General features: G+C 40.2%; 1 protein-coding gene and 1 long non-coding RNA gene across 2 annotated transcripts; both read left to right on the top strand.

The window, feature by feature from the left end:
• The first annotated feature begins 225 nt into the window (after positions 1–225).
• LOC115067647 lies at positions 226–3,948 on the top strand. The gene is made up of 3 exons (XR_003847026.1): positions 226–306; positions 2,335–2,499; positions 3,653–3,948. It is a non-coding gene; the product is annotated as an uncharacterized LOC115067647 (long non-coding RNA).
• Positions 3,949–4,061: 113 nt separating this feature from the next.
• Positions 4,062–6,177, top strand: Tmsb4x (thymosin beta 4 X-linked). Its single transcript, XM_008852895.2, has 3 exons — positions 4,062–4,211; positions 5,233–5,346; positions 5,740–6,177. The coding sequence occupies exons 2-3, from the start codon at positions 5,247–5,249 to the stop codon at positions 5,772–5,774; spliced, it is 135 nt and encodes a 44-aa protein (XP_008851117.1). The 5' UTR covers positions 4,062–4,211; positions 5,233–5,246; the 3' UTR covers positions 5,775–6,177.
• The last annotated feature ends 19,725 nt before the right edge of the window (positions 6,178–25,902 follow it).

Here is a 25,902-nt window from a genome sequence, read left to right as displayed (position 1 = left end):
TTTGAAATGGTTCCCCTGGCTGTTTGGAGGCCAAGTAACCACTTGGAGGGGATGTTGCCGAGGCAAAGGCAAACCATAGAATGAAGCCGGCGCTCAGATTCCAGCAGATAATAAAACAACAGGACAATCAGAAGCAGGGCATTCCACGTTCACCAGAGTCTTCATGGTCTCCCCTGTGCTGGCTCATTTCCTTGGCTCATTTTTCTCACACTGGAAGGGGGAGCCCTTTGTTCCTACATACTGATCAACAACACAGAGCTGCCTGCCAAGGAGAAAGATATTTTTTCAGTGAACCCAGAGGCAAAGGTAGGCCTCAAGGGAAAGCCATAGACTTCCAACTGGATGTTTGATCTAGGGAAAGTCTCTTCCATTCTATGAGCCTCAGTTTTCTTTTGTGAGAAATGAGGAAGTCATTACCCACTGTGTAGGGTGAAAATTGAACCCCATCCCATATCAACGGGTATCAGGCAGGGCACAAAATCTTGCTAGGACACTGAAGATCCCTTCCCTCCTTTCTCCTTTCCTCTTCCTGTCACCAGGGGCCTGGGGGCTGTCCTTTAATGGGATTTAGATTCTCATGGGTAGAAGGGGGCTCAGCTGTAAGGGAAAATACAAAGAACAGGTGGAAATTGTAGGAACCCCAGGGGACCATGGGCTGCAGGTGGGTGGGGCAGGCAGGGCAGGCAGTAGGAGGCAGTGAACCCAGAAAGGGGAGTGGAGCTTGAGCAAGCAAAGAGCTGACAGTCTTGCAGCTTGCTATCCTTGGTATAGGCCCCGCCTCCTCTTCCTTCTCTTCTGATTACTGTTCTACCCCAAATTAAATAGGTTAGAAATCATAGAACTCATTTTCATCAACGCAGACTTCTTCGATGGCTATTTCCCCACCATTAGAAATAGCCACATTTCTAAGCAAAAGAAAACAATGTTCACTGACACCTCTTCCTGGTTCTGTGGGGCACAGGCTTGGACAGGGGCCACCTTGTTGGCACATGTCTCACAGGGTACCATGGCCTGGGAGCTGAGAGAAGCAAAGCAGTTGCCACGTGGGCTTTTTGCTTTCTTTTCATTGCAGAGCTCTGAGCTCAGAGTGCACCCTGAAGCCAAAGTGACCAGGGCCTTTTGAAAGGAATCTCTGCCTCTGTGTCTCTGTCTTTTTAATTGGCACTGAAAATTCCCACCTCAATGGTTGTTCTGCCTAGCATATGTTAATCTACTTATAAATGCTAGCTTCTCTGAAGCAGCAGTTATCCCTAACATCTGTGACATTAATACTGTGTGGATTCAATTGTCTGGAGATCTAAACATGGTGACTGGAGTCACAGGTTCAGGGACAGGTTTCATTTAAAGGAATTAACTGAATGCACCATAATCATGATTTATTGAGCAAATACTACCTACTAGGCATTATGGAAAACAAAGCAGTGTATTACCCTTACATTCTTTCTGGTGATTCTTGGGCATAAGCTTAAAGGGCAAAGGAGAAGACTTTTATGTGGTCCTTAGCATCAATAATAGAGAATGGCTACCAAAGGGTCCCTTACCCTCAGTTCCCCAAGTACAAACCTCCTCACAGAGAGGTTGGAAGCATGAAAGAAGAAATTGAATCTAAAGCTTCTATCATACAGCCTGACGTTTTAGAAAGTGTCAACCAAAGACACTATGGGGTTTTTGTTTTTGTTTTTTGAGACAGTCTTATAGCTGGCCTCAAATTCGCTATGTAGCCAAGAATGACCTTGAATTCCTGATCCACCAGCCTCCACTCCCCTGAGTACTGGGATTACAAGCATGTACTGCCATCCCTGGTTTCTGTGATGCTGGTGATCAAATATAGGGTTTCTGCATGCTAGGCAAGTGCTCTACCAACTGAGCTGCATCTCCATCCCTAGAACTAGAGCTATTTTTATTTGCTGTAAGACAACAAAAGATCACATTTTTATTGGTAAATTGGAAATAACACAGTATATATCTATATATATATCAATTCAATAAAAATAAGGTACAATAAACATACAAATTTCCCTTTATAAGAGAATACCAAAGCATTTAAAGTTTTTCATTAACAACAACCACTAAAACATTTATTATTTTTTCCTTCTCAACTTTCCATTTTAAATATGAACAGAACAGAGGAGAGCCTGCTATTGTAACACACAGTTTCAAGACCTTAATCCTCCCAAACTCTGTGGCTAGGTACTGCCATTCGCCCACTTTACAGAGGAGAAGCGTTAAGAACAGAAAGATTAACATGAGGAGCCCACAGCTTTTAAGACTATTCCTTTTATTTGCTTTTCACTTTATCAGCATCACCTGTCCCTCTCCATTTTTCCTGTCCAGGCAGCAAATCAAGCCATTTACAGCAGACTTCTTTCCTTCGGCAAGTTGCCTGCCTCTTTAACAACCCACCTGCTCTTTCCAGCTATAAAGGCTTCCTGATACAAAAGCAGGAAACTCCAGATGTTTACAGTTCTCCACGCCTCCATCTTCTTCTCCATGGCTTCGGTAAGGGCTAACTTTCCTAAGGCAAAGAGGCAGTACAGAGCAGGTAGTGGCATTCCTTTGTCATCAGAAGAAACGGGGGGGGGGGATTTTTGACAAGTTGAGTGGGGGAAAATGGAATAGAAGAACCCACAGAGATGGTGTTGGTGTAACTGCAGCTGCCAGCAGATGAGGCCAGAAACGCACACTGCAAGATCTTTCCTCTATTTCAACAATGCAGTGGACTGCCTTCGAGTGGACTGCCTGGGGAGGGAGGGGATGTTAACAGAGAGGTGATATCAGATGCATGCTCAAACAGGTCCAGGGCCCAATTTAGAGGGCAGGAAGGCAGAGCATTAACTGGGGAACCAGACGAGTCATCTGCCCCTGCTTACCCCCCACCTCCTTCCTCCCCAGGAAAAGGGAAACGGATGAAAAAATGAAGAAGTCTTAGCCGCTCCAGCAGAGGCATTTAAGGGTCCTTATAACACTTGACTCATCCCCAGAGAGGCAAAGCCTCTGTCATAAAAAATGATTAACAAGGGGTTACTGGAAACATTTCCCCAGGACATCGAAAAGGAGAAGGAATATTTTGTAGTGCTTTGAGTCTCAGAAATAATCACAATGAGGCCTTTTAATCACCAACGTAATCATTCTCCTTTTATACCTCACTTGCAGGCACAGGCCTGTTATCTTTGTCTGCTTTTCAGAAGCAAGTAGGTTCTTGGTACTACTGACACCAGTGCCATTTTGAAAACCACTCCTCTTTACCTGAATCTTCATTTCCAGATGTACTGCTGAAAATGTTCCCTTCCAAACAGAGTTCAAGTTTTTAACCTTTAGATATAAAAACTATTGGAATTGTCATCGTCTGAAATCAACCTGGGCCTTATTAACCAATCACTTATAATAAGAAAAATAAGAAACAGGAAAGTAAAGAACCTCCTCATTATCAGGCAGTCAATAGCAGAACTTGAACTCGACTTTTTTTTTTTTTTTTTTTTTTTTACGGGAGAAGCTATGTACTCTATAAACTTCTAAACTCCCCACCTAGAAAATGTGAGTTATTTGTCTTGAATGCTCACAAAAATTATAGCAAGAAAATATAGATGCTACAGTGATGGAACTTTTCTTTAAAAAATCACTTAAGGATCCTTTATTTCCCTCGCAAGTCAAGAGGGAAGACAAGCGAGGAAGACAAAGAGGACCGGGTGGGGCTGGTGCCGGCCACTGGTCTGAAGCTGAGTCACTGGATTCAGACCCCTGCAGCCCTGGTGTGTGGGACTCCATGCCGCACCGCACCGCACCGCACCACACCGCACTTCACCTTGGGGACGACTACGATAGACAAAACCAGTTTTGAAGTTAAAGAATGCCTGTCCCCTGAGGTACCACACAGTCCCTTATTTATGCTTTGAACCTCAAGAGCATATTTGGGTGTCTGTTGCAAAAGTTCATTATAATAAAATAAACGTCAAAAGGAAAAAACCATTTTGAAGGCATTTTCTATTTCCGCCATCTATGTGGTTAGAGGGCTGGGGTGGGGAGGGCCCAAGCCCATCTGGCCTCTGTACGCCTTTCCGCAGACGCGGCGCGAAGGAGTTAAGCGTGCCTGTGGATGACATCACCTCATTTACATAGGAGCGCCTATATAACGACAACCGCCGCGCCCCTCCCGACACTCGGCGGCGGCTACTGAGCTGATCGGACTCTTCTCCTTCAGGCACCTCGCTCCGGTGAGCCCCAGGGGCCCCTTCCTTCTATCCTTTGCGCCCCTGCGGAGCGAAGGCGCTCGCTCCTCAGCACCTGCATCCCTACTAGGCATCCCTAAGGCCCAGCTCAAGTGGTCCTCCAAGGCAAGGTTGTTTGGGGGAATTTGAGGATGCTAAACTCTTCCAGGTGCTGGTAATGGGAAGGGGAAGTTAATTAAAAAAAAAAAAAAAACAACTGGCGTTTGCCGTAAGGCTTCGAGGTGAATCCACCCTTCCCCCAACCCCCCACCAGGCCTTCAACCTCGGATCCTTCTATCTCGGATCCTTTGTTCTAACGCATACCCACCCGATCCAGGAGCTGCAGCCGCTCTGTGTTTCCCCTAGCGTCTGATGAATTCGAGGGCTTTATCTTTGGTAGGCTTAATGTGGCTGGGCTCTACCGTGAAAATTCTGAAGTCCTTGCAGAGGACTGCCGAATGGCCCCTGCATGCACATCAAGATCGATTTGTGAGGCGTGGGGAGGCAGCTTTGTGTACGATCGGGCTGCATTGTTGGGCTAGAGAGAGGAAGCGGGTAGGGCGGTGGTCGGAGGCTGCGGGCTTTGGCTCCCGCCTTTGTGAGGAGGAGAAAGCTGGACTGCCTGGCATCTTTTGGGGAATGAGCACGTCTAGAAAATGCAGATGAGTTTTGCGACCTTGGCTCGGTTTTAAGAGATTTATTCCATTTCCTCCCCTTAACCTGGAAGCGGCTTCGTTCTCCTTCTTTGCAGATTTTAATTTTTAAACACTGCAATTAGCATCCCGCAAAGATTAATTTCATTACAAGGAAATATTAACATTTTAAGGGCCACGTTGAGCCCCACACTAGAATTATTTAGGGGAAGGAGTTCCCCCCCCCCCCAGAAAAAGCCCAGAATGGAAGAGAAAGGGGGGAAGGAGGTGGGATTTCAGGCTGGAGTCTGGAGGGGAGATACGCATTTCGGAGCTGGGGGGGGGGCGAGGGCGGGTGGCTCTTTCTTAGCCTTGTCTTGGCTTTGTACCCACAGCTCCTTCTGCAACCATGTCTGACAAACCCGATATGGCTGAGATCGAGAAATTCGATAAGTCGAAATTGAAGAAGACAGAAACGCAAGAGAAAAATCCTCTGCCTTCCAAAGAAAGTAAGCTTTCTGCCCCACCACCCATTTTCAAAATGGGCTGGGCGGGAGCGGGAGCTGCTGGTGGGTGGGAGGAAGGGAGGGGAGGCGGGGAGAGTGCGGGGGAGGAGCCGACAGTTTGATGATGATGAATGTGGCTTGCAAAGGTTAATTAAAAAGTGTTTTGCAGCCAACAAACACACTGGGCTTTAGTGATTTAATAATGGAATATTTAGTATGCCATATTAATATGCAAATACATGTATTAACTTATTAAATATGACTTTTATTTCGTTGTGGATACATATACACACTTGTAGAATTTTTATGCGATGAAAAAAGATTTTAAGTGAAAACATAATTATCTTGTCCTGTACTCAGCGCCACTTTTTTTCTTTTTTTTTTTTTTCTTCACAGCAATCGAACAGGAGAAGCAAGCAGGCGAATCGTAATGAGGCGAGCGCCGCCCACACGCACTGTACATTCCACAAGCATTGCCTTCTTATTTTACTTTTAGCTGTTTAACTTTGTAAGATGCAAAGAGGTTGGATCAAGTTTAAATGACTGTGCTGCCCCTTTCACATCAAAGAATCCAGAACTACTGACAACGAAGGCCACGCCTGCCTCGCCCATCTGCCGGGTTTGGCTGAAGGGGAAGGAAAAGAACTTGCATGTTAGTGAAGGAAAAAACTGGGTGGGAGGTGGTGAAATTAGAGTAAAATTCAAGATGGTCCAAGGTATCACCTGCAGGCTGTAAAATGCAGTTTAATCAGAGTGCCATTTTTTTTGTTCAAATGATTTTAATTATTGGAATGCACAATTTTTTTAATATGCAAATAAAGTTTTAAAACCTGACTGGTATGTCTGTTTGTGTTAGGTAGGAGTAGTTTAATGGATGATAAAACCTTTGCCAGAGGGCCTTTCTCTTGGTCTCATGGGGACACAGAAGTGACAAATGTAAACTGCGTTGACAACGTAGCACCGGGTATTACCACGTATGTGAAATACCTCCTCTATAGGAAGTAATTAGGAGATCATCTTAGGCCGGTTACCAGTTCCTAATAGGAGTTATATAAAAAAGATTTAATGAAAATGTGTTTGCAAGCTGAGCACAGCGCCACGCCTGTAATCTGCATTATTGGAGGGAGAAGTTGGGGAATGAGGCAGGAGCCTGGCCAGTCTGGACAATTTATTTGCAGTTTGAACCTTTTATGGGTTTGTTAAGCCAACACTGAATTTATTGCTTCTCACTCAAGAAAATAAAAGGTGATTTACAACACATTACTTCAGGTATCAAAAAACTTGGTTAACCAATTGCTAGCATTGGACAAAGAATTTAGGACAATCCGGTCGGGTTCAAATAAAGAATACATTTTAATGGATTTAGAAATCAATCTATGATTTGCCCATCTACTGGCTAGTTTTCCAATTCAAGTTCAATATTTAAAATTAGCTTTATAAAATCAGGTGGACTTACTATTAAGGAGTGATTTGAATTTAGTGACTTACTTAATCCCAGTAAAGAATATTAGAATTCAAAGGACAAATGCAGGCCAGGTGAAATTTGGGCCAAGTTTAAGACCTGTTGAAATCAACTGATCCACAAGTCTTGTATCATCCATAATCCTCAGCCATCTGAGCTACGTACTTTAACTGGTGGACGCAAATAATGGCCTGGCCAAAGCCAGGCCACAGTGCCCAGCAAAAGAGAAGGAGCTATCAATTTTACAAAGGTAAAATACGCGCTCACAGATATTTTGTTAAAGCACTAATTTTTAAACGAAACATATTACTTAAGAACGGTAGTTCCCCCAAATCTAAGCAAGGCTAAAATGTAGAAGGCAAATGTTCACATTGAACTTTTTTTCCCTAAAAACTAGCTTATGAAAAATACCCGTTTAGAAGAGGAGGGGGAAGGGAACATGTTGATCATTACTCAACCCAGTTGATTTCCTTTGCTCAACACTTCCTTTAAGAAACGCACAGAGGAAACCAGGGACCTGCGGTTTAGACGATCAAGGAGACCATCAGCAAGCAGCCTTTATCTGCCTAGCAGGGGCAGGGTGTATCCGGCCATAGCTTGCTGAACCCACAGAGGAGACAGAAATAAGCAAGCACAAAGGTTCTGGGGGCCATCTCAAGAGCGAGAGCCTCTCTAGCCTTGACATTTCTTTTCTGACCTACAAGGCAAAGTATAGGCTGAATGAAAGTGCCCAACCCACAAAGAGAAGTCAGATCAACAAAATTCTTTGCTTTGGGCATTTTCTACACAATGCAAAGACAAAGATTTTTAAGAAATTCACACAATCCCAGGGTTCCTCAGTTTAAAAAGGAAAGGGAAAGGAATGATTCAAGAAGTCAAGTGATGGAAGGAATACTCTGTCTGTAGAAGATAAAGATGAATCCTGGGGTGGGGGCTAGACAGAAGTGGGATGCTAGGGCAGGGGGTATGGCTGAGTGGTTAAAGTGCTTGCCTATCAAGCATGAAGCCCTAGATTTGATTCCCAGCAGCACATAAATGGAATGGTGGTGGAAGCAAGGAGGATCAGCCATTCAAGGTCACCTTCAGCTTCTAAGGGAGTTTGAGGCCAGAACAATGCAATGAAAGACCCTGTCTCAACATTATAAAAAGGAAAGAAATCTAAGAATGACTGAATATGGGCTCCTTAGTATGAGAGAGGGGCGAAAGTCAGAAGAGGCTTCTCATATTGGAACTGGCATTAAATGCCATACAGAGATCAGAAAAATTACTAGGATTTTTATTTGCTGTTTATTATTTATATCATTAATTTATACCATTATTTTTAAAGTATTTCTTTGATTTCTTTATTCTTTCCAAGATAGAATTTTCTAGAAGGGCTGAAGACATTTATGAATTGGTGTGGGAATTTATACTTCTACTATTTGAGCCCTGGGGATTGCCAGTATTTTTCACAGATAAGAAGGAGACAGTATGTTTATCATTAGCATGAGAGAATATTGCAACTAGGGACCCTTACCACCACATCTTTGACCCTGTCTCCTCCTCTTAGAAGGAAGTAGGCCAAAGGAGTTCAAGTAAACTACAGATAAACCAGGCCTTGTGGTACATGCTTGTAATCCCAGGACTTGGGAGGCTGACGTAAAAGGATCACCATAAATTCCAGGCCAGCCTGAGCTACATAGCAGGACCCTGTCTAAAATAAAGAAATAACAAAATAAATAAAAATCACAAATAATTTTTTTAAGGTTGCAAAGATGTCAGTAAAAAAAGTTACACGGCTTTGTAGATTTGTGTGGAACTTTGTAAATAAAACAGAACTAGAGAAAATAAGAGACTCACTAAAAGAATCTTGGAATGTAGCCATTTTCAAACCTTACTCATTTTTCAACTATTTCAGATACCTATTCCAGTCTTCCAATAGATGGAATTTTAAAATTAGTTTTCAGGAGAACAATGCAGTTTGGGGCTGTGTGTGAAAGGATTAAGCAACTGTGGGGGTGGAAGGCAGGCCCTCAGTCTTACCTGCACAGGCTTCTCAGCTCTACCAGACCTCTCACAGCCCTTATAATCCTAGCTAGGTTTTGTTGTCTGTATGTGCACATGGAGGATCTGTTTGTTTTACTCAAAGAAGCACAATTCCTCAAGACACACAAAAAAGTTATTTTATTTCTAAATGTGTGTGTGCTTACTAGAAAGAATACTACATTTTGGAAACCATATCACAATGAAAAATAGATTTAAAAAAAATCTTGAGTCTTTCTTAGCTCAACAACGCACATTTAAAATATTGTTCAATAATGGAGACAGCACCAAATGCTTCATTTGCCAAAGCAACTATCACTGGCCTAGCGTGCAAGTAAGAAAAGTACCTTCCTTACCTTCATGCTACAAAATCTTCACTTTTTTATATTAAACTTCCCATTTTTATTTTTGCCCCATTTTTAATTGAATTTTTGCAAATCCCATACAATATATTTTTTATCAAATTTTGCTTCCCTCCCCTATCTACGAGCTCTTTTATTTTTATCTTACATTTTCAATACTGGCTTACACTGTAATCTAAGACTATTAAACTCACCATTTTGGAATTCAGGTCTATTTTATTTGCATGTAATGAAAAAAGTCAAAATTACAAGCTTAATATTTGGATGTAGAAAAAACTAAGGTAAGAAGAAATTCCTTCTAAGGCCTGCATATATTGGTTTATATTTTCCTTGGACACCTGAACAGCCCTCTATCTCTCTAAGCACATTATCTAGCTTCTGCCGTACTGACTTTTGTAGACAGAGCTTTGCATTGTACATTCATTGGGTATATATTGTGTACTCTTCCATGCCTCACATACCTTGCATAGTAATGGAACCATATTAGAACTTTAATATCTAGTTAGATCTTTCGTCTTTAATTGATGGAGGCTTCATTTAACATGTTTGCTTGGGAGTACCTTTGAACAAGTGAATAGCATTCTAGATAGTACAATTATATGTGCCGGTGGCTATTTTCTTTTAATAAAAAAGGAGGGCTGGAGAGATGGCTCAGCAGTTAAGAGCACTGGCTGTTCTTGCAGAGGACCCAGGTTCGATTACTAGCACCCACATTGTGGCTAACAACCATCCGTAACTCCAGTTCCAGGGGAATCTGACACCCTCTTCTGACTTCCTCGAGCATAGGATGACATGGGCGCGCTTATATACATGCAGGCAATACGCTCATACACATAAAATAAAAATAAATTAAATATTTTAAATAAAAAAGGAAACATTTAATTTAAAGAAACCATGGTGATCGTGTTTGCTGGAAGGCTGGTCTGCATAGTGAGTTCCAGGTGAGCTGGGGTTACAGGGAGACTCTGTCTCAAAAAAAAAAAAAAACAAACCCAACAACAACAAAAAAGGAGTTGTAAGTTTCTTGCATATCAACTCACTTCAGTATAAAATAAGCCTCTGGTCATTTTTAATGTTAAAAAATATATAGGCTCCTGTCTTTGAATATCTCAAACATTTAAAAAGTCGATTGTGGGCTAGAACATTGGCTGCTCTTGCAGAGGACCCACATTCAAATGCAGGCACTTACATGGTGGCTAACAACCATCCGTAACTCCAGTTCCAGGGATCCAGCATCCTCTTCTGACCTCTTTGGACATTGCATGGCATGGCAACACACTCACATAAAATAAAAATAATAAAATATTTTTCAAAGAGTCAATTGTACAAAATTTCTGATTATCTACACAGAATCAATTCTTTATTTCAGATAACTCTCAATGAAGGGACAATTAAGACACCACCAACGCACCTGACCAAGGGCATTAGAATATTCCATTTTGTTGATTTATATATCTCTTCATCGATTTCTCTAGCGGTCACAATTTCGTCACTATGTCCCAATATGATATTTAAGTATTGGCCATAAGCATTTCATTTGCCTTGAAGCTCTTGGTCTTTTCTAATCTTTTCATACATTTGATTATCCAGACCAAGCTAATGACATCCAGGGGCTCCTCTTACAGTATTAGCAGCTTGTTGATGATTGATGTCTGCCATGATTTTTTTGTTTTTTTATTTGGAGGTGGGGTCTCACTATACATCTTCAGCGGGTCTAGCATTCACAATCTCTCTGCCTCAGTATCTTGAATTAGAATTTTGAATACTAACTTGCCACTGATTTGAATCACTACTTAGAGCCAACGATATAGTCTCAGCATTAAGCCAGAGCACTGGATCATTAGTTTGCTCTACTAGTATCTATTGATTGTGTAGTACATGAGTGGTGTTTTATTTCCCACAGACAAACAATCATAAATAAGAAGCTATAGTCACTGTCCTTGTGTATCTTCCGATTGTTTGTTAAAAGACGCCCCTTTCATCTAACTTTGAGTGGAAAACACTAAGACACTATTCTCTTTGATTTCCAGATGTCAACATTCAGGATATAAAGTCTTCAGGATCAGAGGTTCAAGGTCAGTCTTGGCTATATAGTGAATTTGAGACCAACCTAGGATATATGAGACCCTGTCATAAATAAATAAATAGGCTGGCAAGATGGCTCAGTGAGTAAGGGTACTTACCTCCAAGCTTTGTTAGGTGGCTGACTTTGAACCCATGAGCCCACATAGTGGAAGGAGAGAGCTTCTACAAGCTGTGTAGTGCACACATACACTAGATACATAAATAAGTATAAAAAATTCATGTTTAAAAGAAGTTGGATTTCTAGGGCCGGAGAGAGATGGCTGCATGGATAAAGTGCCTGCCATGCAAACATTAGGACATGAGTTCAGATCCCCAGTACCCATGGAAATAGCTTGGCATGGTACCACATGCCGGAAACCCTAGGGCTGGGAGACAGAGACAGCCAGGTGCTGGCTGGCCGAGGTCTGGGTCACATGTGTTTAGTAGTATTCCACAACTTTAAGTATCAGTAGAGAGGGACAAGCTATGCTCATAATCTACTCACAGCAGTGGGAACTATTCCTGTCACATTATTGTCAAACCACAGGAAATTATGCTTTTCCTCATTACCACATTCAGCTATATAAGTGGCTGATATCTTTGCCTACACTGACACTTTCTGATAGTCATTTTCTCAATTTAGAAACAAAAATATTTCACAAGATTAATATATAAAGGGGGAAATCCAGATCCTGTACTCAAGAATACTTCTGATCTGCTTCCTAAACTTATTTTCCTAACTCTAAGCACTTTCAATATATCATTCTTACTAAACCTGCTGAAATTTCACAATAATTTATATATATATATATATATATATATTTACATGCCTGATGCCATGTGAGTGTTCCTATTTAAAACGGTGGCTTGCTTGGCGTGTGGAAAGAGGCATTCTCTTCTCCACAAACATTTGTTGAGCAGTCACCGTGTGCTCGACTCTTTCCTAGTTGCTGGATATACAAACACAATCTGGGCCAAATATTGGGCTGATGTGAAAGGTTGACTCCGGGTGAGTGAATAGCTCTACACAGCATGAGCCTAAGTGTAGTGTGTGTGTTCCTACATTCCCCACCAACTATTCCCTTGGCTTCTATCTTTGAGTGTGAAGATACTAGGCCAGGAGATGAACTGGAACTGGATTCGGAACAGCTACAACATCTGGTTAAGGAGTTTAACAATTACCCGTAGGCCAAGTGGGGGATATCAGAGGTGAAATCAGAACCCTCATGAAGCAGCTTGTAGCTCTCTGTTCTGCAATGTAGTCAGCCATAAGGAAGGTTTGGCAAGAACAAACAGTCCACACTTCTCGTCTAAAAAGCCGATTAATATCACCTGTGTTACAGTAAGCTGACACCAGAAGGTAATAAATCTTACTTTATGATTTCTTAGTAGTTGTGTTAGTGAGATGGGCTTTTAGCAGCTCTAAATCCTAAACATGCCCCATGTCCATTTGCTACCAATTTCTAGACTGATGTGAACAGAAAATTAACAGTTGTGAAATGATTAATTTTGTGGGGAATCTCTGAGATTTGCAGTATATGGGGGCGTTCACATCAAAACCTGGTCTGCAATCACATATTAGGTTTTAAAGTCTGCTCCAGCAAATGGTCACAATCTTCAGAGCTTAAAACAACAGAAATGGGACTACGGATGTAATAGAGTTAGTAGAGTGCTTGCCTTGCATACACAAATCTCTGGATTCAAAGCCCACGCACTGCATAAACTGGGTGTGGTGGAGCACACCTGAAATCCCAGCTTTTGGGATGAGGAGGCAGGAGTATTTCAAACTTGAAGCCCACCTGGGCTATACAGAGATCCTATATGAAAAAAAAAAGACAAAACAAAACAAAGTGAAACCATAGAATCAACATATTGGCAAGTACTGTTTTGAACCTTCATTGTGTGACTTCCTCTTTGAAACTGGTCATGAAATTTCCCAGGAGAAGAGATGGACACCAAAAAGGAAACTCATTTAAGTCTGCAGTTAATGTTTCAAAGAATGAATTCTTCAGATTAGAAATTTGCTGTATCAAAGGAATCTAGCATAAACATTAGGAGCTATATGCCCCACACAAGGGTGGACAGTTTAAGGCCAGCCTGAGTTCCAAAGTGAGAACCTGTCTCAAAAACAACAAAACAAACAACAACAAAATACCCTGAAAACGGCTCAACAGATAAAAGCATTCACTGCTCTTGCAGAGGACCAGAGTTTGGTTTCCAGCATCCAGTTTGGGCAACTGACAATCACCTGTAACTCCAGCTCCAAGAGATCCAATACCCTCTCCTGGCCTCCTACAGCACTTGCATACACTTGCATACATTTACTCACACAGACACCCACATGCACATCAATAAAAATAAATCTCTTTTAAAAGTGCACCAAACAACCATCTGCCTTAGTGTCAGTAGCACTGCATTTTTGCCCCTATTAATTGAAACATCTGGAAATTATCTTCTCATTCAACTCCTAGAAACTGACATCCATCTATATCTAGAAATTCTCAGGTATTTGACTTGGCTAAGGCCAGTTGTGACTTGTAGCCACTCCTTAAATTGCAGGTGTTTCCAAGTAAGGTCCACTAGGGTGTGAAATCGAATTAGGGCTTCAAGTCACAGGACCAGGTAAAGCAAAACTGTGAGAGGCCAATGCTTAGCTAAGGGAAGTTGGAATGAGCCAGCTGACTGTCATTTTAACTCTGCTCCTCGACCCCAGTTCTACAGTCTTCAGGGTACACTCTACAGCATCATTTTCAAACCCCAGGCTTGGTCACAGGAAATCAACTTGAGTTGATTTTTAGCAGCATTAACAAGAGAATTAAAAAATGAACAAGACAAAACAAATCACCACAAAGAAATAGAACAGGAATTACCAGACTTCATGCATGGGAACGGTAAGAATTATTGAATCAAACTCCTATGAGTTATTTATGTATGAGAGTAGAGGTGTGTGTGTGTGTATACACTGATTTGTGATGTAAAATGTTTCTCAATGTGAGTCAGAACCACATTTGTCACGACTCCCATTTCCCACCCTCTAGCCCCCTCAGAGCCTCGTTTTCATTTTCCATGGAGCTTAGATTCCTAATCAGTCACTTCACATTGACTTTGAACTCTCTCTATGCACACTATTGAAGCCAGACTTCAGCCCCTATTCCTGAATCTACTCCAATGGCCTGTTTTCCATCCATTCATCCGTACTCCCAACTACTCCATATAAAATGATATGCTTTTCTATACTGCCACCTCTAAACTTGTCGCTTGTTCCTGATCAGCTTCATCACTTCCCAGTGCTTTGGTTTTCTTATCCATGACGTGGAGGACGGGTGGCTATAGCACAAGGGGTTGCTGGGAGGGCTGAAAGAAATAAGTACATTGTAGATGTTCAGTGTATGGTCTTTAATCATAATTTTCTTCATTCTCAAATAAATGTGCTTGATTTCCATTTTACTTGTCTTTTGGGTAGCTTTTTAAAAATATATATTTTATTTTATTTTAATTTTATGTGTATGAGTGTATTGCCTGCATGTGTGTAAGTGCACCCATGTTGTGCAGTGCCCGAAGAGGTCAGAAGAAGGCATCTGACTTCCCTGGAACTGGAGTTACAGACAGTCATCAGCCACCATGTGGGTGCTGAGAATCATACCCAGGGCCCCTACAAGAGCAGCTACTGCTCTTAATCACTGAGCCATCTCTCCAGCCCCTTTTTGTAGCTTTGGACAATTCTGACCACACCCTACTTTTTGAATCCCTTTCCTCTCAAAACACATTTTAGCCCCTAATTTCCTTGACAGTTTTTCTTCCATCAATTTCTCTAATTGCCTTTTTTCTCTCACGCTGAGGATTATTGCTGCCCTCCTTTGGTGCTGGACGTGACCCTATAAACAGGAGGACACTCCTTTCATTTCAGAATACTTTTCTGACTTCTGAGCTTCACGCCATCTTGTTCCTCTTGAGCAATGCAGGAACCCCAGAGCTCACTTCCCACAGCATGCAGCTTTCCTTTATACAGTTTAGTGCCTCAATGTAAATTTAGAACCTGAGGCTACCCCTTTTTACTCATTTTATTTTCTTATTATTTTTTTCATTAAAATTCTTTTTAATTTTTTACTTTTGAGAATTTCATACATGAATAGTGTCTTTACATTGTTTTCATCCCTCTCAGTCCCCCACCAACTCTTCCCGTGTTCCTCAACTACTCATTTTATTAACTTACAAAAATAATTTTGAATTTGAAAGAATAATCAAAAGAATGTACTACACCCTTCACTGATTATTAACATTTTAGTACCTTTTGTCTCTCCTCTTTTTTACCTAAATTCTTTTAAAATATCACACTTTACATGTCCTAATGACATTCTCTTACATATAGCGAGATGATCAGATACAGGAATTAAAAAAATATTTTATTTACTATTTTTATTTTATGTGTATGAGTATTATGCCTGCATGTAAGTAAGTGCACCCATATCATGCAATGCCTGTGGAGAACAGAAGGGGCTGTTGGATCTCCTGGAACTGGAGTTACAGACAGTTGTTAGCTGCCATGTGGGTGCTCGGATTCGAACCCGGGTCTTCTGCAAGAACACTCAGCGTTCTTAATCACTGAGCTTTCTCTCCAGCCCAGTTGCAGGAATTTTTAACATCAGTACCAATGATATTACTATCTCATACAAAGTCCACATTTAAGTTTATATACTTCTTTTGTCTTTCAAGGCACTTTTTTCCTCCTCACCTGGGATGCAGTCCAGGATCATGCTCTGCATTTAGTTGTTATATCTCCTTAATCTAAAATAATCCCTTAGCTGTTTTTTGTCTTTGAAGACATTCATGATTTTGAAGAATATGGACCAGACAGCTTGTGGGATTTCTCTCAGTTTGGATTTGCACTTTTTCTTCATAATTAGAGTCAGGTAATTGTGGGTAGAAAACACAGTAAGGATGTTTCACATTAGGAGGCTTGAGCTCATTCATTGATGGTAACTTTGACAACTTGTTTAAGTGGTTGCCACAAGATCTCTGCATTATAAGTTTATCATTTCCTTCTTTCTAATTAATAACCTATGGGGATATTTGAGACTTAACCCTGTTCTTCTTCTAAACTTTACCAAATACTTTTGCATTTGTTGATGGTTCTTGTGGGAATCAAGTATTTCTGTGATGTAGCATAGAGAAGTGGATTTTTAGCATTTCTTCTAATATGACATAACATGTTCCACTTTATTTGTATAAACCCATGGAAATACAATTTCAAAATCTATATGCTGGAGATGGTGTTGTAACTCGGTGGCAGGGTATATGTTTAGCGCGTGTGTGTCCCTGAACTCAATCTAAGCATTAAAAAACAAAAAACTCACAATAATTATATAAAAACAGTAATAAAAGTAGTTTGTAGGGACTTGGCAGATGGCTTGGTTAGTAGATTTCTTGCCATGAAAGCATAAGGAACTGAGTACAGATTCCCAGCACCCACATAGAAAGCCAGATATGGAGGCACATGTTTATAATCCTAGTACCAGCGAAGTACAGACAGGAGGTTCCCTAGGCTAGCTAGTCTAGCCAAATCAGTGAGTTCCACATGCAATGACAGATCCTGGCTCAAAAAAGAAGATGGAAGGCAACTGAAGAAGACAGCAGACATTATAGCAAATATTGACCTCTAGCCTTCACATAAACGTATACACACATGTAGCTTATATGTGTATGTAGGTCTTATGGCCTAAACCTCCTTGACTAGACTCAACATATTAGAGGTACTATGTTATAAAATGACTTTTACAGACTTTTTCAAGACACAGAAGATGCAGGTATATGCTGGCATTTCACATTAAGATGATGGTTTTGTTTGAAGCATGGCATAAGGTTTATTTATGTATGTATGTATGTATTTTTATTTTATGTATATGAGTGTTTTTCCTACATGTATGTAAGTGTAAACTTGTTCTTCGAAGCCCACAGAGGCCAGGAGAGGGCATTGAATCCCCTGGAACTGGAGTTACAGATGAGTGTTAGCTGCCATGTGGGTGCTGGGAATCGAACTCAAGTCTTCTGCAAGAACAGCCAGTGTTCTTAACCAAAAAGCCATCTCTGTGGCCCCTTTCTTTTTAATCCCAGCATTTAGGAAGGCTGAGGCAAGAAGATTCCTCAAAGTTGTTGGCTAGGTTGGGCTAAAATAGTGAGTTCAGGATTAACCTAGGCCAGTTATTTAGGCTTTCCCTCCATAACAAGAGAGAAAGTAAAAGAAAAGAAAAAAGAAAAGAATAAACAAAAATACCCTAAAACCAAAATGAAACAGAAAAAAAAGAAAAACAAACTACAGATGCATATGTGTAAATCACAGTCACATTCAGTTCAAACTAGATCTTTAACATTCATTTTCATCAACCACAAACACCAATGGGCTTCCATGACCTGGCATAGAAATTGCTGTCCTGGCTGCAGCAAGGGCCTGAGGCGATATGGGTTGGCATAAGCAGATCCTTTTAAGGTTCCTGCTAGATAAGGGATATTTGCATTATGAAGAAAATGTAAACATCAGTGGAATAGTTGGGTGTGACCTTAAGTGAGGCCATTTCTGCCGCTGTAACACAGGAAGAAAGCTACTTCTGAGAATCAAGAAATTCCTTCAGAATTTCAAGCCTGACTTTATCTAGTGCAATCATTTCAGTAAGCCGTAAGCAAACATTACATGTTCTTCTGCGTAAGCACACCTTCCTAAGCGTAGCCCAGGAGAGGAATAATAAGGTAGAGAGCTTCAAGGATGTCTGGCTCTCTTCCATTTTTCTACCTGGAAAAAATGTCTTCATCCAAGGAAGACTGCTTATAACAATTGGGTCTTATATTATCTACATCTTGGAGCCAGTGCTTAACACAGCCACGTATCTGAACAATGACTCACCCCCTTCCAAGTCTCAGTAAAGAAGTCTTGAACAGGAATTTATTATGGAAACCAAGAAAAAGCGTGCTATTCAGTGAGCCTCATTCTCTAAGTCTCCAATATGTAATTAGAAATAATGTAGACAATATAAGGCATAATTGATTTTTGCAGGCAGAGCAGAAGACTTCTCTGCAGCCTGCCCAAGGAATAGTCACTTTTCTACCCCTTGCAATCCTGGGGGTTGAAACTGAAGCTTCAGAATTGGTTCATGTGCTCTACCATTAAGCTACACTCCCCCCCACAATGTTTTCAAAGTCTTTTTAAATAGGAAAAAACATTGACCCACCCACCCAATACATGTATATGGTTCTGAAACCAAGTGGAAACCTGTGTGAATGTTCCAGCTTTACTTGCTTTTTTTCCCCTCCAAGTCTAGATGTAAGGCAGCTAAGCAGTACACGCCCATTAGCTTTGCATTGGAAACTATAGTAGCAATTGTTTGAGTTATTTTTCAGAAACTGGGAGCCCATTTTTCTGCATCTCAAAGCAGTTGAAACACCAACACTTCACTGCACATGGCAAATGTCTACTGAGAGACCTTTTGAGGGCAGAGGGCTGAAAAATCACACCTTAAATCATACTTAGGACGCATTTTTTACACATCCACCTTATGAAGAGCAACGAGGACTGACTACATATGTGTAGATCACACATTATTTCACTTTTGCCTGTTTTGCTACATCTCAGACTCCCCTATTTCTTTATCCCATTAGCACATCTAAACCCTACCTCTGGATAATCTCTTATAACTAAACTCTATGAATCAACTCTCTTTTGCAAGACTTATTGTTTCAATGATTGACATACTAAGAGGTAGGCAGAATGTTCGTCATTTGATAACAGTTCAAATAGCAAAACCCTATGAAATTCTTATTTTGTTGACATACTTTGCTTTCCTTGGGTAATGCTTTTTATTATTTACTTGTTTAACCTCTAATAAATGCAAAAACAAATACCTATTTTAATATCCCTTCTATTTATGCAATTTATATCATAAGTCATCTTTCTGACATTCAGCATCTTTAAAATTTAAAATTATCATAAGAATAATTCATATTTGTCTATTTCAAGTAAAGCAACCAATATATAATAGACTACAGGAAAAAGAGAAAGGTCTTCTAACTTTCAAAACAGTCTCTAGAGCTAGCTACTATTAACTCTTTTATAGAAATCAAGATGTTTTCTCATAATTGTATTAGTGGCAAGAACATTGTAAAATTTTTGGAAGTTTAAGAGCTAATTGTTCATGATAAGTCAATGTTAAAAATTAAACTATATAAGCTTATAATTAATGGCATTATATATTGGCTTCCCAGCTCATTTGATAGTATGATTGCCTAGCACGTACAAAACCTTGGATTCTATCCCTAGCACCACAATAAGCAGGGCATAGTGGTACGTGCCTGTAATCCCAGCACTCAACAGGTGCAGCCAACAAGATAAGAAGTTCAAGGTCATTTCCAGATGAAATAGAGTTAGGGCCAACCTTGTCTATGTAAGACTTTGTCTCAAAAAAAAAAAAAAAAAAACCCACCGGAAATACATTATATAAGATACAAAAAGTGAAGCTAATAAATATTCAAAACTCATCACTAACTAATTACTTCACTACATTTTACTGTTGTCTATTCTCATGGGGTTGATCACATCCATTTTATCTCTGTGATGAAAAGGCAATAAAATGGTAACCGCTGAGCATCTTTTTCCAACTCCTTTTGACGACTTCGTATTTCTTTTGACACAGAATATATAATATCACCCTCAAAATGCAAATAGATAGAGATGCAACCAAAATTCAAACACAATTATTTCTCAATGTAGTGAAAACACACATTCCAATAAATGGCATTGCTTAGGAAAAAAATTAACAAATGCTCATGAATATGAAAATGTCTTTCTTTTTTATTGAAATGCCCAAGCAGGCAATACTCATCCTGAAAAGTCTCCCTCAGCAGACTAATGATGTTTTAAATACTCTCTAAGAGGGATAGATTCATTCCCTTGACACATACTCCAGGGTGAACTGGATTTACTGTCTCCCTCTAAAGAATTGGCTATGGAAATTGAAGGGGAAAATAACAAGATTATGGTGGAGAAAGAGCATACACCTCCTAAGTAAATGATGAAGGGTACCATTACCAGGGATATCATGGAGGCATTAGGTATCTTTGCTATATTTTGAAAAGGAAGCTATGTCACTTCTTCCAAACATCCATATCCCCAGCCAAAATTGATAAAGTGTTTGACATGCAGCATAAGGACCCGAATCTGGATCTCTAGCACCTATGTAAGAAGCCAGGCACAGGGGCACATGCCTGTAATTCCAGTGCTAGATTGGTAGAGACAGGAAGATGCCTGGGATTCATTGGCCAGCCATTCTAGCCAAATCAATGAGCTCCAGGTTCAGTGAGAGAACTTGATTCAAAAAATAATGTAAAGAACAATCGAAGAAAGACTAGTTAAGGATGAATGAAGCACCGTCCTATTTTTCCAGCATTTCTCTAAATATAGACGTATTCTAAAATAAAGTTTATTTAAATAGAGTAAACAGCAGCATAATGCAGCTACAATCAAGACTGTACATGTGACATAAGATTGTGGATTCTGTTGGATCCTGTAATCATACATTCAACCCTATCTTTATATGGAAAAACTTTGCATTTATATATATATAGTATTTGAATTAATGTGAGTAAATACAGTGTGCCCCAGAAAATAACTGAAATCACATGTTCGGTTGAAGGTGAACCTGCAGTATTGTCTTTCTGTGTGAAGAGCTGCTTCATTGTAATTAAAACTTTCATTTGAGTCTCAAAAGTAAAGAACTGCTATAAATTAAGGTAACAATGTCAGAACCTCTGGGGGTAGGTCTGAAATTCCCCTCTGTAATTAGAGAGCTCCAAAACTTAATATGTATTAAATCTCTTCATTGGCGAGGTATCATTTTGCAAGGTTGCTGGTATTTTGAAAATCACTGCTCTTCTAGGACCCATGACAAATTTTGTTTCTTGCCACCTGTACTTTTGCTCAACTGCACTGTGAGTTATAAGTCTGAGCTCTTCTACTGACTGGAAATGTGAGACTTTGAGGGGTCTAGATCCTGCCACGACCTTGCTCACCTAGAATTTCCAAAACATGCACGTTAGATATTGGGTTTTTATATTTGTTTGAGTACTCCATTTAAAAAGGTTTGAGTTTTGGTTTTAGTAATGAAAACAACACTCCTTAATATGACTTCTCCTTTAAAATAGAAGTCATCACTGCCTTTTGTGGTGCATTTATTTTTTAAATTGTGTGTGTGTATACATGTTCTTGCGTGTATAGGTATATATATAGAGAACATAGGCAAATGTTGGGTGTCTTCTTTCATTGTTCTCCTCCTTATTTTTTGAGATAAGACCTCTCCATGAACTTGGAACTTGCCAGTAGGCAAGACTGGTGGCCATAAAGCCCCAGGAATTCTCCTGTGCCCACCTCCCCAGTGGTGGGATTATAGTCACACACCACTGTACCCAGCTTTTAATTTTTCATTGGAGCTGGAGATCACCCATTTCCTCATGCTTGTACACTAAGTGCTTTACTGAATGATGCATCTCTCCAACCCTATTTATATACTCTTTTCATCACTTTACATTTCCAAATATGTGTATATATAATCCATATACACATGTACAAATTATGCATATATACACATGCATCATCATAAAGCACGTTACTATGAAGAACAGAAAAGCATTAAAATTAGAAACTATTTGAAAGCATGGTAAGTATGTATACCAATTGATTTCTTGTTGAATCTTGATTAAACAAAGGTACTGTGGTCAGGTGAGCATTAATTCTTCTTAATGAGAGTTTTGCCAGCATACTTGGAAGGGCAAACTTGGCCTTTCAGTCCATTTCCTGTCTTTCTTTTTCCATTTGCCAGTCTTAATATTTGTACTTTCCCTTTATAGACCTGACTCCCCAGTTTTTATCTCTGCCCCTATTAAATTAAAACAAACAATGAGCTTTATAAAGAACATTCCTCATAGCAGATAGCTTGAGAACTTGCATTTATTTTAAACTGAACTCTTGCCAGACCGCCCAAGTGGATACCCCTAATTCCTCGTTAGTCATCAACATATTTCACCATGATAAATACAATGGCATAAAAATGGTAGAGCCAAGCACCAATTAATCCCTTGACAGCCTGTTAGGACAACACACAAAACGGAGTACATTTTTCTATCTGGTTTCTAGAACACTGTTCTGTATCTCCATCCTTCTTTTACCTCTGCCTTTTGATGTTTGCTTTTACAAATGGAAAACATAAAAAATCATACATTATTACCATATTAGTACATTCAGTTCCTATATTTAGGGCCCAGTTGCTGGAATTCCAAGAAATGAGGTTGCCACTTGCTATGTTTCCCATTGGCCAAGTAGATTTTTTGTTATTGTTGCTTAATGTCCTTTAAAGATAGTTTCATTGACTGACAACAGAACGTCAGTATGATTCGATGGTCACCTACATCAAAGGGTAAGGCTACAAGTCAATGACTGAAAACACAGAAAAAACAGTCATTTGGGTTTTCCCATGATTATCTTAAGTTCATGGTGATCTGAATGTTGCTGGGACAACATATTACTAAACAATGTTGTGGTTTAGTAATATTGGCTGATCATCACCAATTACAACTAAGGATTCTGCCATTTTGCAAAATGTTGATATGGGGGTTAGAGAGATGGCTCAGCAGTTAAGAGCACTGGCTGCTCTTGCAGAGGACCTGGGTTCAGTTCCCAGCACCCACATTGTGACTAACAACCATCTGTAACTCTAGTTCTAGGGGATCCAACACCCTCTTCGTACCTCTGCAGGCATTGCACAACATGGGTGCACTTACATATATGCAGGTAATACACTCATACATTTAAAATAAAAATAATAAATGAAATATTTCTAAAATAATGCTGATATGTATATCAAATATTGAAAGGACTATATAGTAATATTAATGTGCTACCTAGTTCTGCATTTGTAAGAACTACAAGGTGCATCTTAGGGCATTGGATTTATTATGTTCAATGAAAAATACAGTTTCACCAACTTCAGGTTGATCTTCTCATTGACGATGTGGCCTGATTTATGAATCTGACTGCTGTAAGGGCAATTTTTGCTGTTCCTTTTTTGTTGTTGTTTTGTTTTTTGAGACAGGGTCTTCCTATAGTGCCAAATGGAGTGGAACTCACAATGTAGGATCAAGTTGGCCTCTGTCTCCCAGAGATCCGCCTGCTTCTGCCTCCCAAGTGCTGGGATTAAAGCCATGTACCACCCCACCTGGCTGCTACTTTTTACTCACACTTCAAAAGAGAAAGCTATTTTATATTCACTGACTCAGATAACTTCTCTCTATAAACTGGGAGTGAGCCATTCTGATTTGAGTACTGTATATCACCAGGTACCTGCTTTTTATAGGTAAGAATTATATTTAAATTTTTAACTGACTAGACAAGAGTTGGTTCTCTCTTTTTACCTTGAGGGTCCCAGGGATAGAACTCAGGTCTGCAGGTGTGGTAGCAAGCATCATTACCCACTGAGTCACCTCACCAGCCCACGTCCTCCTCTTAATGGCCCTTTAGAAATGCTATGGTCAGTGCTGGGTGTGGTGGCTCACACCAATAATCCTAGCATGCAGAAGAATGACACAGGAGGGTTTCAGTGAGTTTGAGGCCACCTGGGCTACAGAGTAAGACCCTGTCTCAAATTAACAAGAAGAAGATACGATTAAGCTCTTAAGAAACCTAACTATTCCTTTTGTAGATATAAAAGGTTATTGATTTGTATACTTCCTGGCCAAATTTTATATTGCTGCATAACAGATGATCACTGACTAAGAGACTTAAAACAGTGGTAACTATTATCTCAGAGTTTTCATTCATTATGGGTCTAGAAATGTCTTATCTGTATCCTTGGGTCAGGGGTCCACGAAACTGCAATTAAAAGATCATCTGACACGACTGGAGAGATGGCTCAGTGGAAAAGAGTACTCGTTGTTCCTGCAGAGGACCTGGGTTCACTTCCCAGCACCCACATGGTGGCTAACAACCGTACTTAACTGCCCCATGGTATGCATGTCATGCACTTATGTTTGTGGGGTGCTTCACCAGAGAAGACCACTCAGACAAAGTTTTGGTGAATGAAACTTGTTACTGGCTAGGGCTATTACACAAGGGTGTAGCACTGAGCCATCTCTAGGGTAAGCTTTTATACAGAGAAACCATAATCAGGGGTGAAAAGCTTAAGTTCCCAAGCTTACAGGTGGAGAGCCCCCTTAACAATTTCTGTTCTATTAAGTAACAATTACTATTTTGCAGAAGCAAGCCCAGCATAACCTACAGAAGCCATAAATCTGCAGTTAGCAGGTGCACTCTTGGACAGTCCAGCCTGTTCCCAAGACAACCAGGGTCCAGCTGACATGGGTTTCCGTACCCTGGGCCAACTGCCTGATAATTTCAGAGACTAGAGTCAGCCTAAACTTTAACATAGTGTAGCTATGGTCAAGAACACACCATATCACACTTACATATATGCAGGCAAAATACTCATGCAAATTAAAGTAAAAATGTTTTCAAAGCTGTCTGAGGCCACATTCTAATTTGGAAGCTTGGGGTCATTCCTCTTCCAAGCTCGGTGAATGTCGAATGAATTCATTTTCTTGAATCTGTAGAACTTATAGTTGTTTTCTGAAGGTCAGCAGGAGAGGGACTCTATGAGTCTGAGTAGGCTCGAGCCTTTTTTTACTGTTGTTTTGACTTTTTTGTTTTTTATTTTTTAATCAAGGTCTCACTATGTAGCCCTGCTTGAGTCTTCCAAGTGATAAAATGAAATGTATATGCCACATGCCCAGTTAGCAAACCTAAGTCCTCTTTTAAAGACTTCAGCCAAGTAAGTCATATACACAGAAGATACTCTCTTATTTAATTACTTAAATTCAGCTAATTTAGGTCCTTAATTACAATCATAAATTTCCTTCTACCTTGCTATAAGATGTGACATAATAAAAACATGACCTAATCATGATATAATGCCAGGCTATTGACATCTTTGGCCTTGTGTTAGTTACTTTCTCATTATTGTAACCAAATTCCTCACAAGAAGCAACTTAAAGGTGGAAGGATTTGGGGGGCGGTTCATGGTTTGAAAGTACAGTCCATCACAGCAGGGAAAGTGTGGTAGTGAGAGCTTGAGGTGGCTTTATGGTCACATTGCATCCTTAGTAGGATGCATAGAAAGATGAATGATGGTGCTCAGCTTGCTTTCTCTTTCTTATTCAGTCCAGCACCACAACCAATGGGATGGTACTGTCCATATTCAAGTTGGGTCTTCTCACCTCAGTTAAACCTCTCTGGTTTAACACCCAGACACACCCCAGAGGTGTGCCTCCTAAGTGATTCCAAATCAGGTCAAGTTGACAATGAAGATTATCCATCAAAGGCACCATTTGGGATTTTGACTACAATGCTGTTTGCAAGAAAACAATTAGAGGAGGCTAATGTTAGATCTTAGCTCTCCCACTTTCTACTGGTATAAGTGACTTCACGTCTGTGTACCCCTGTGATTCCAACTGCAAATTAAAAATCATACTAGCAGTCTACCACCTGCCAATTTGGGCTGGCACCTTAAACAACATTATATTTATAAAAGTATAGTATAGTGACTGGCAAATGGCAAGTGG

This window comes from Nannospalax galili, unplaced genomic scaffold (genome assembly GCF_000622305.1).
Source record: "Nannospalax galili isolate Female #2095 unplaced genomic scaffold, S.galili_v1.0 scaffold606, whole genome shotgun sequence".
Classification (NCBI taxonomy): Eukaryota; Metazoa; Chordata; class Mammalia; order Rodentia; family Spalacidae; genus Nannospalax; species Nannospalax galili.
This window is presented reverse-complemented; position numbering and strand designations above follow the sequence as displayed.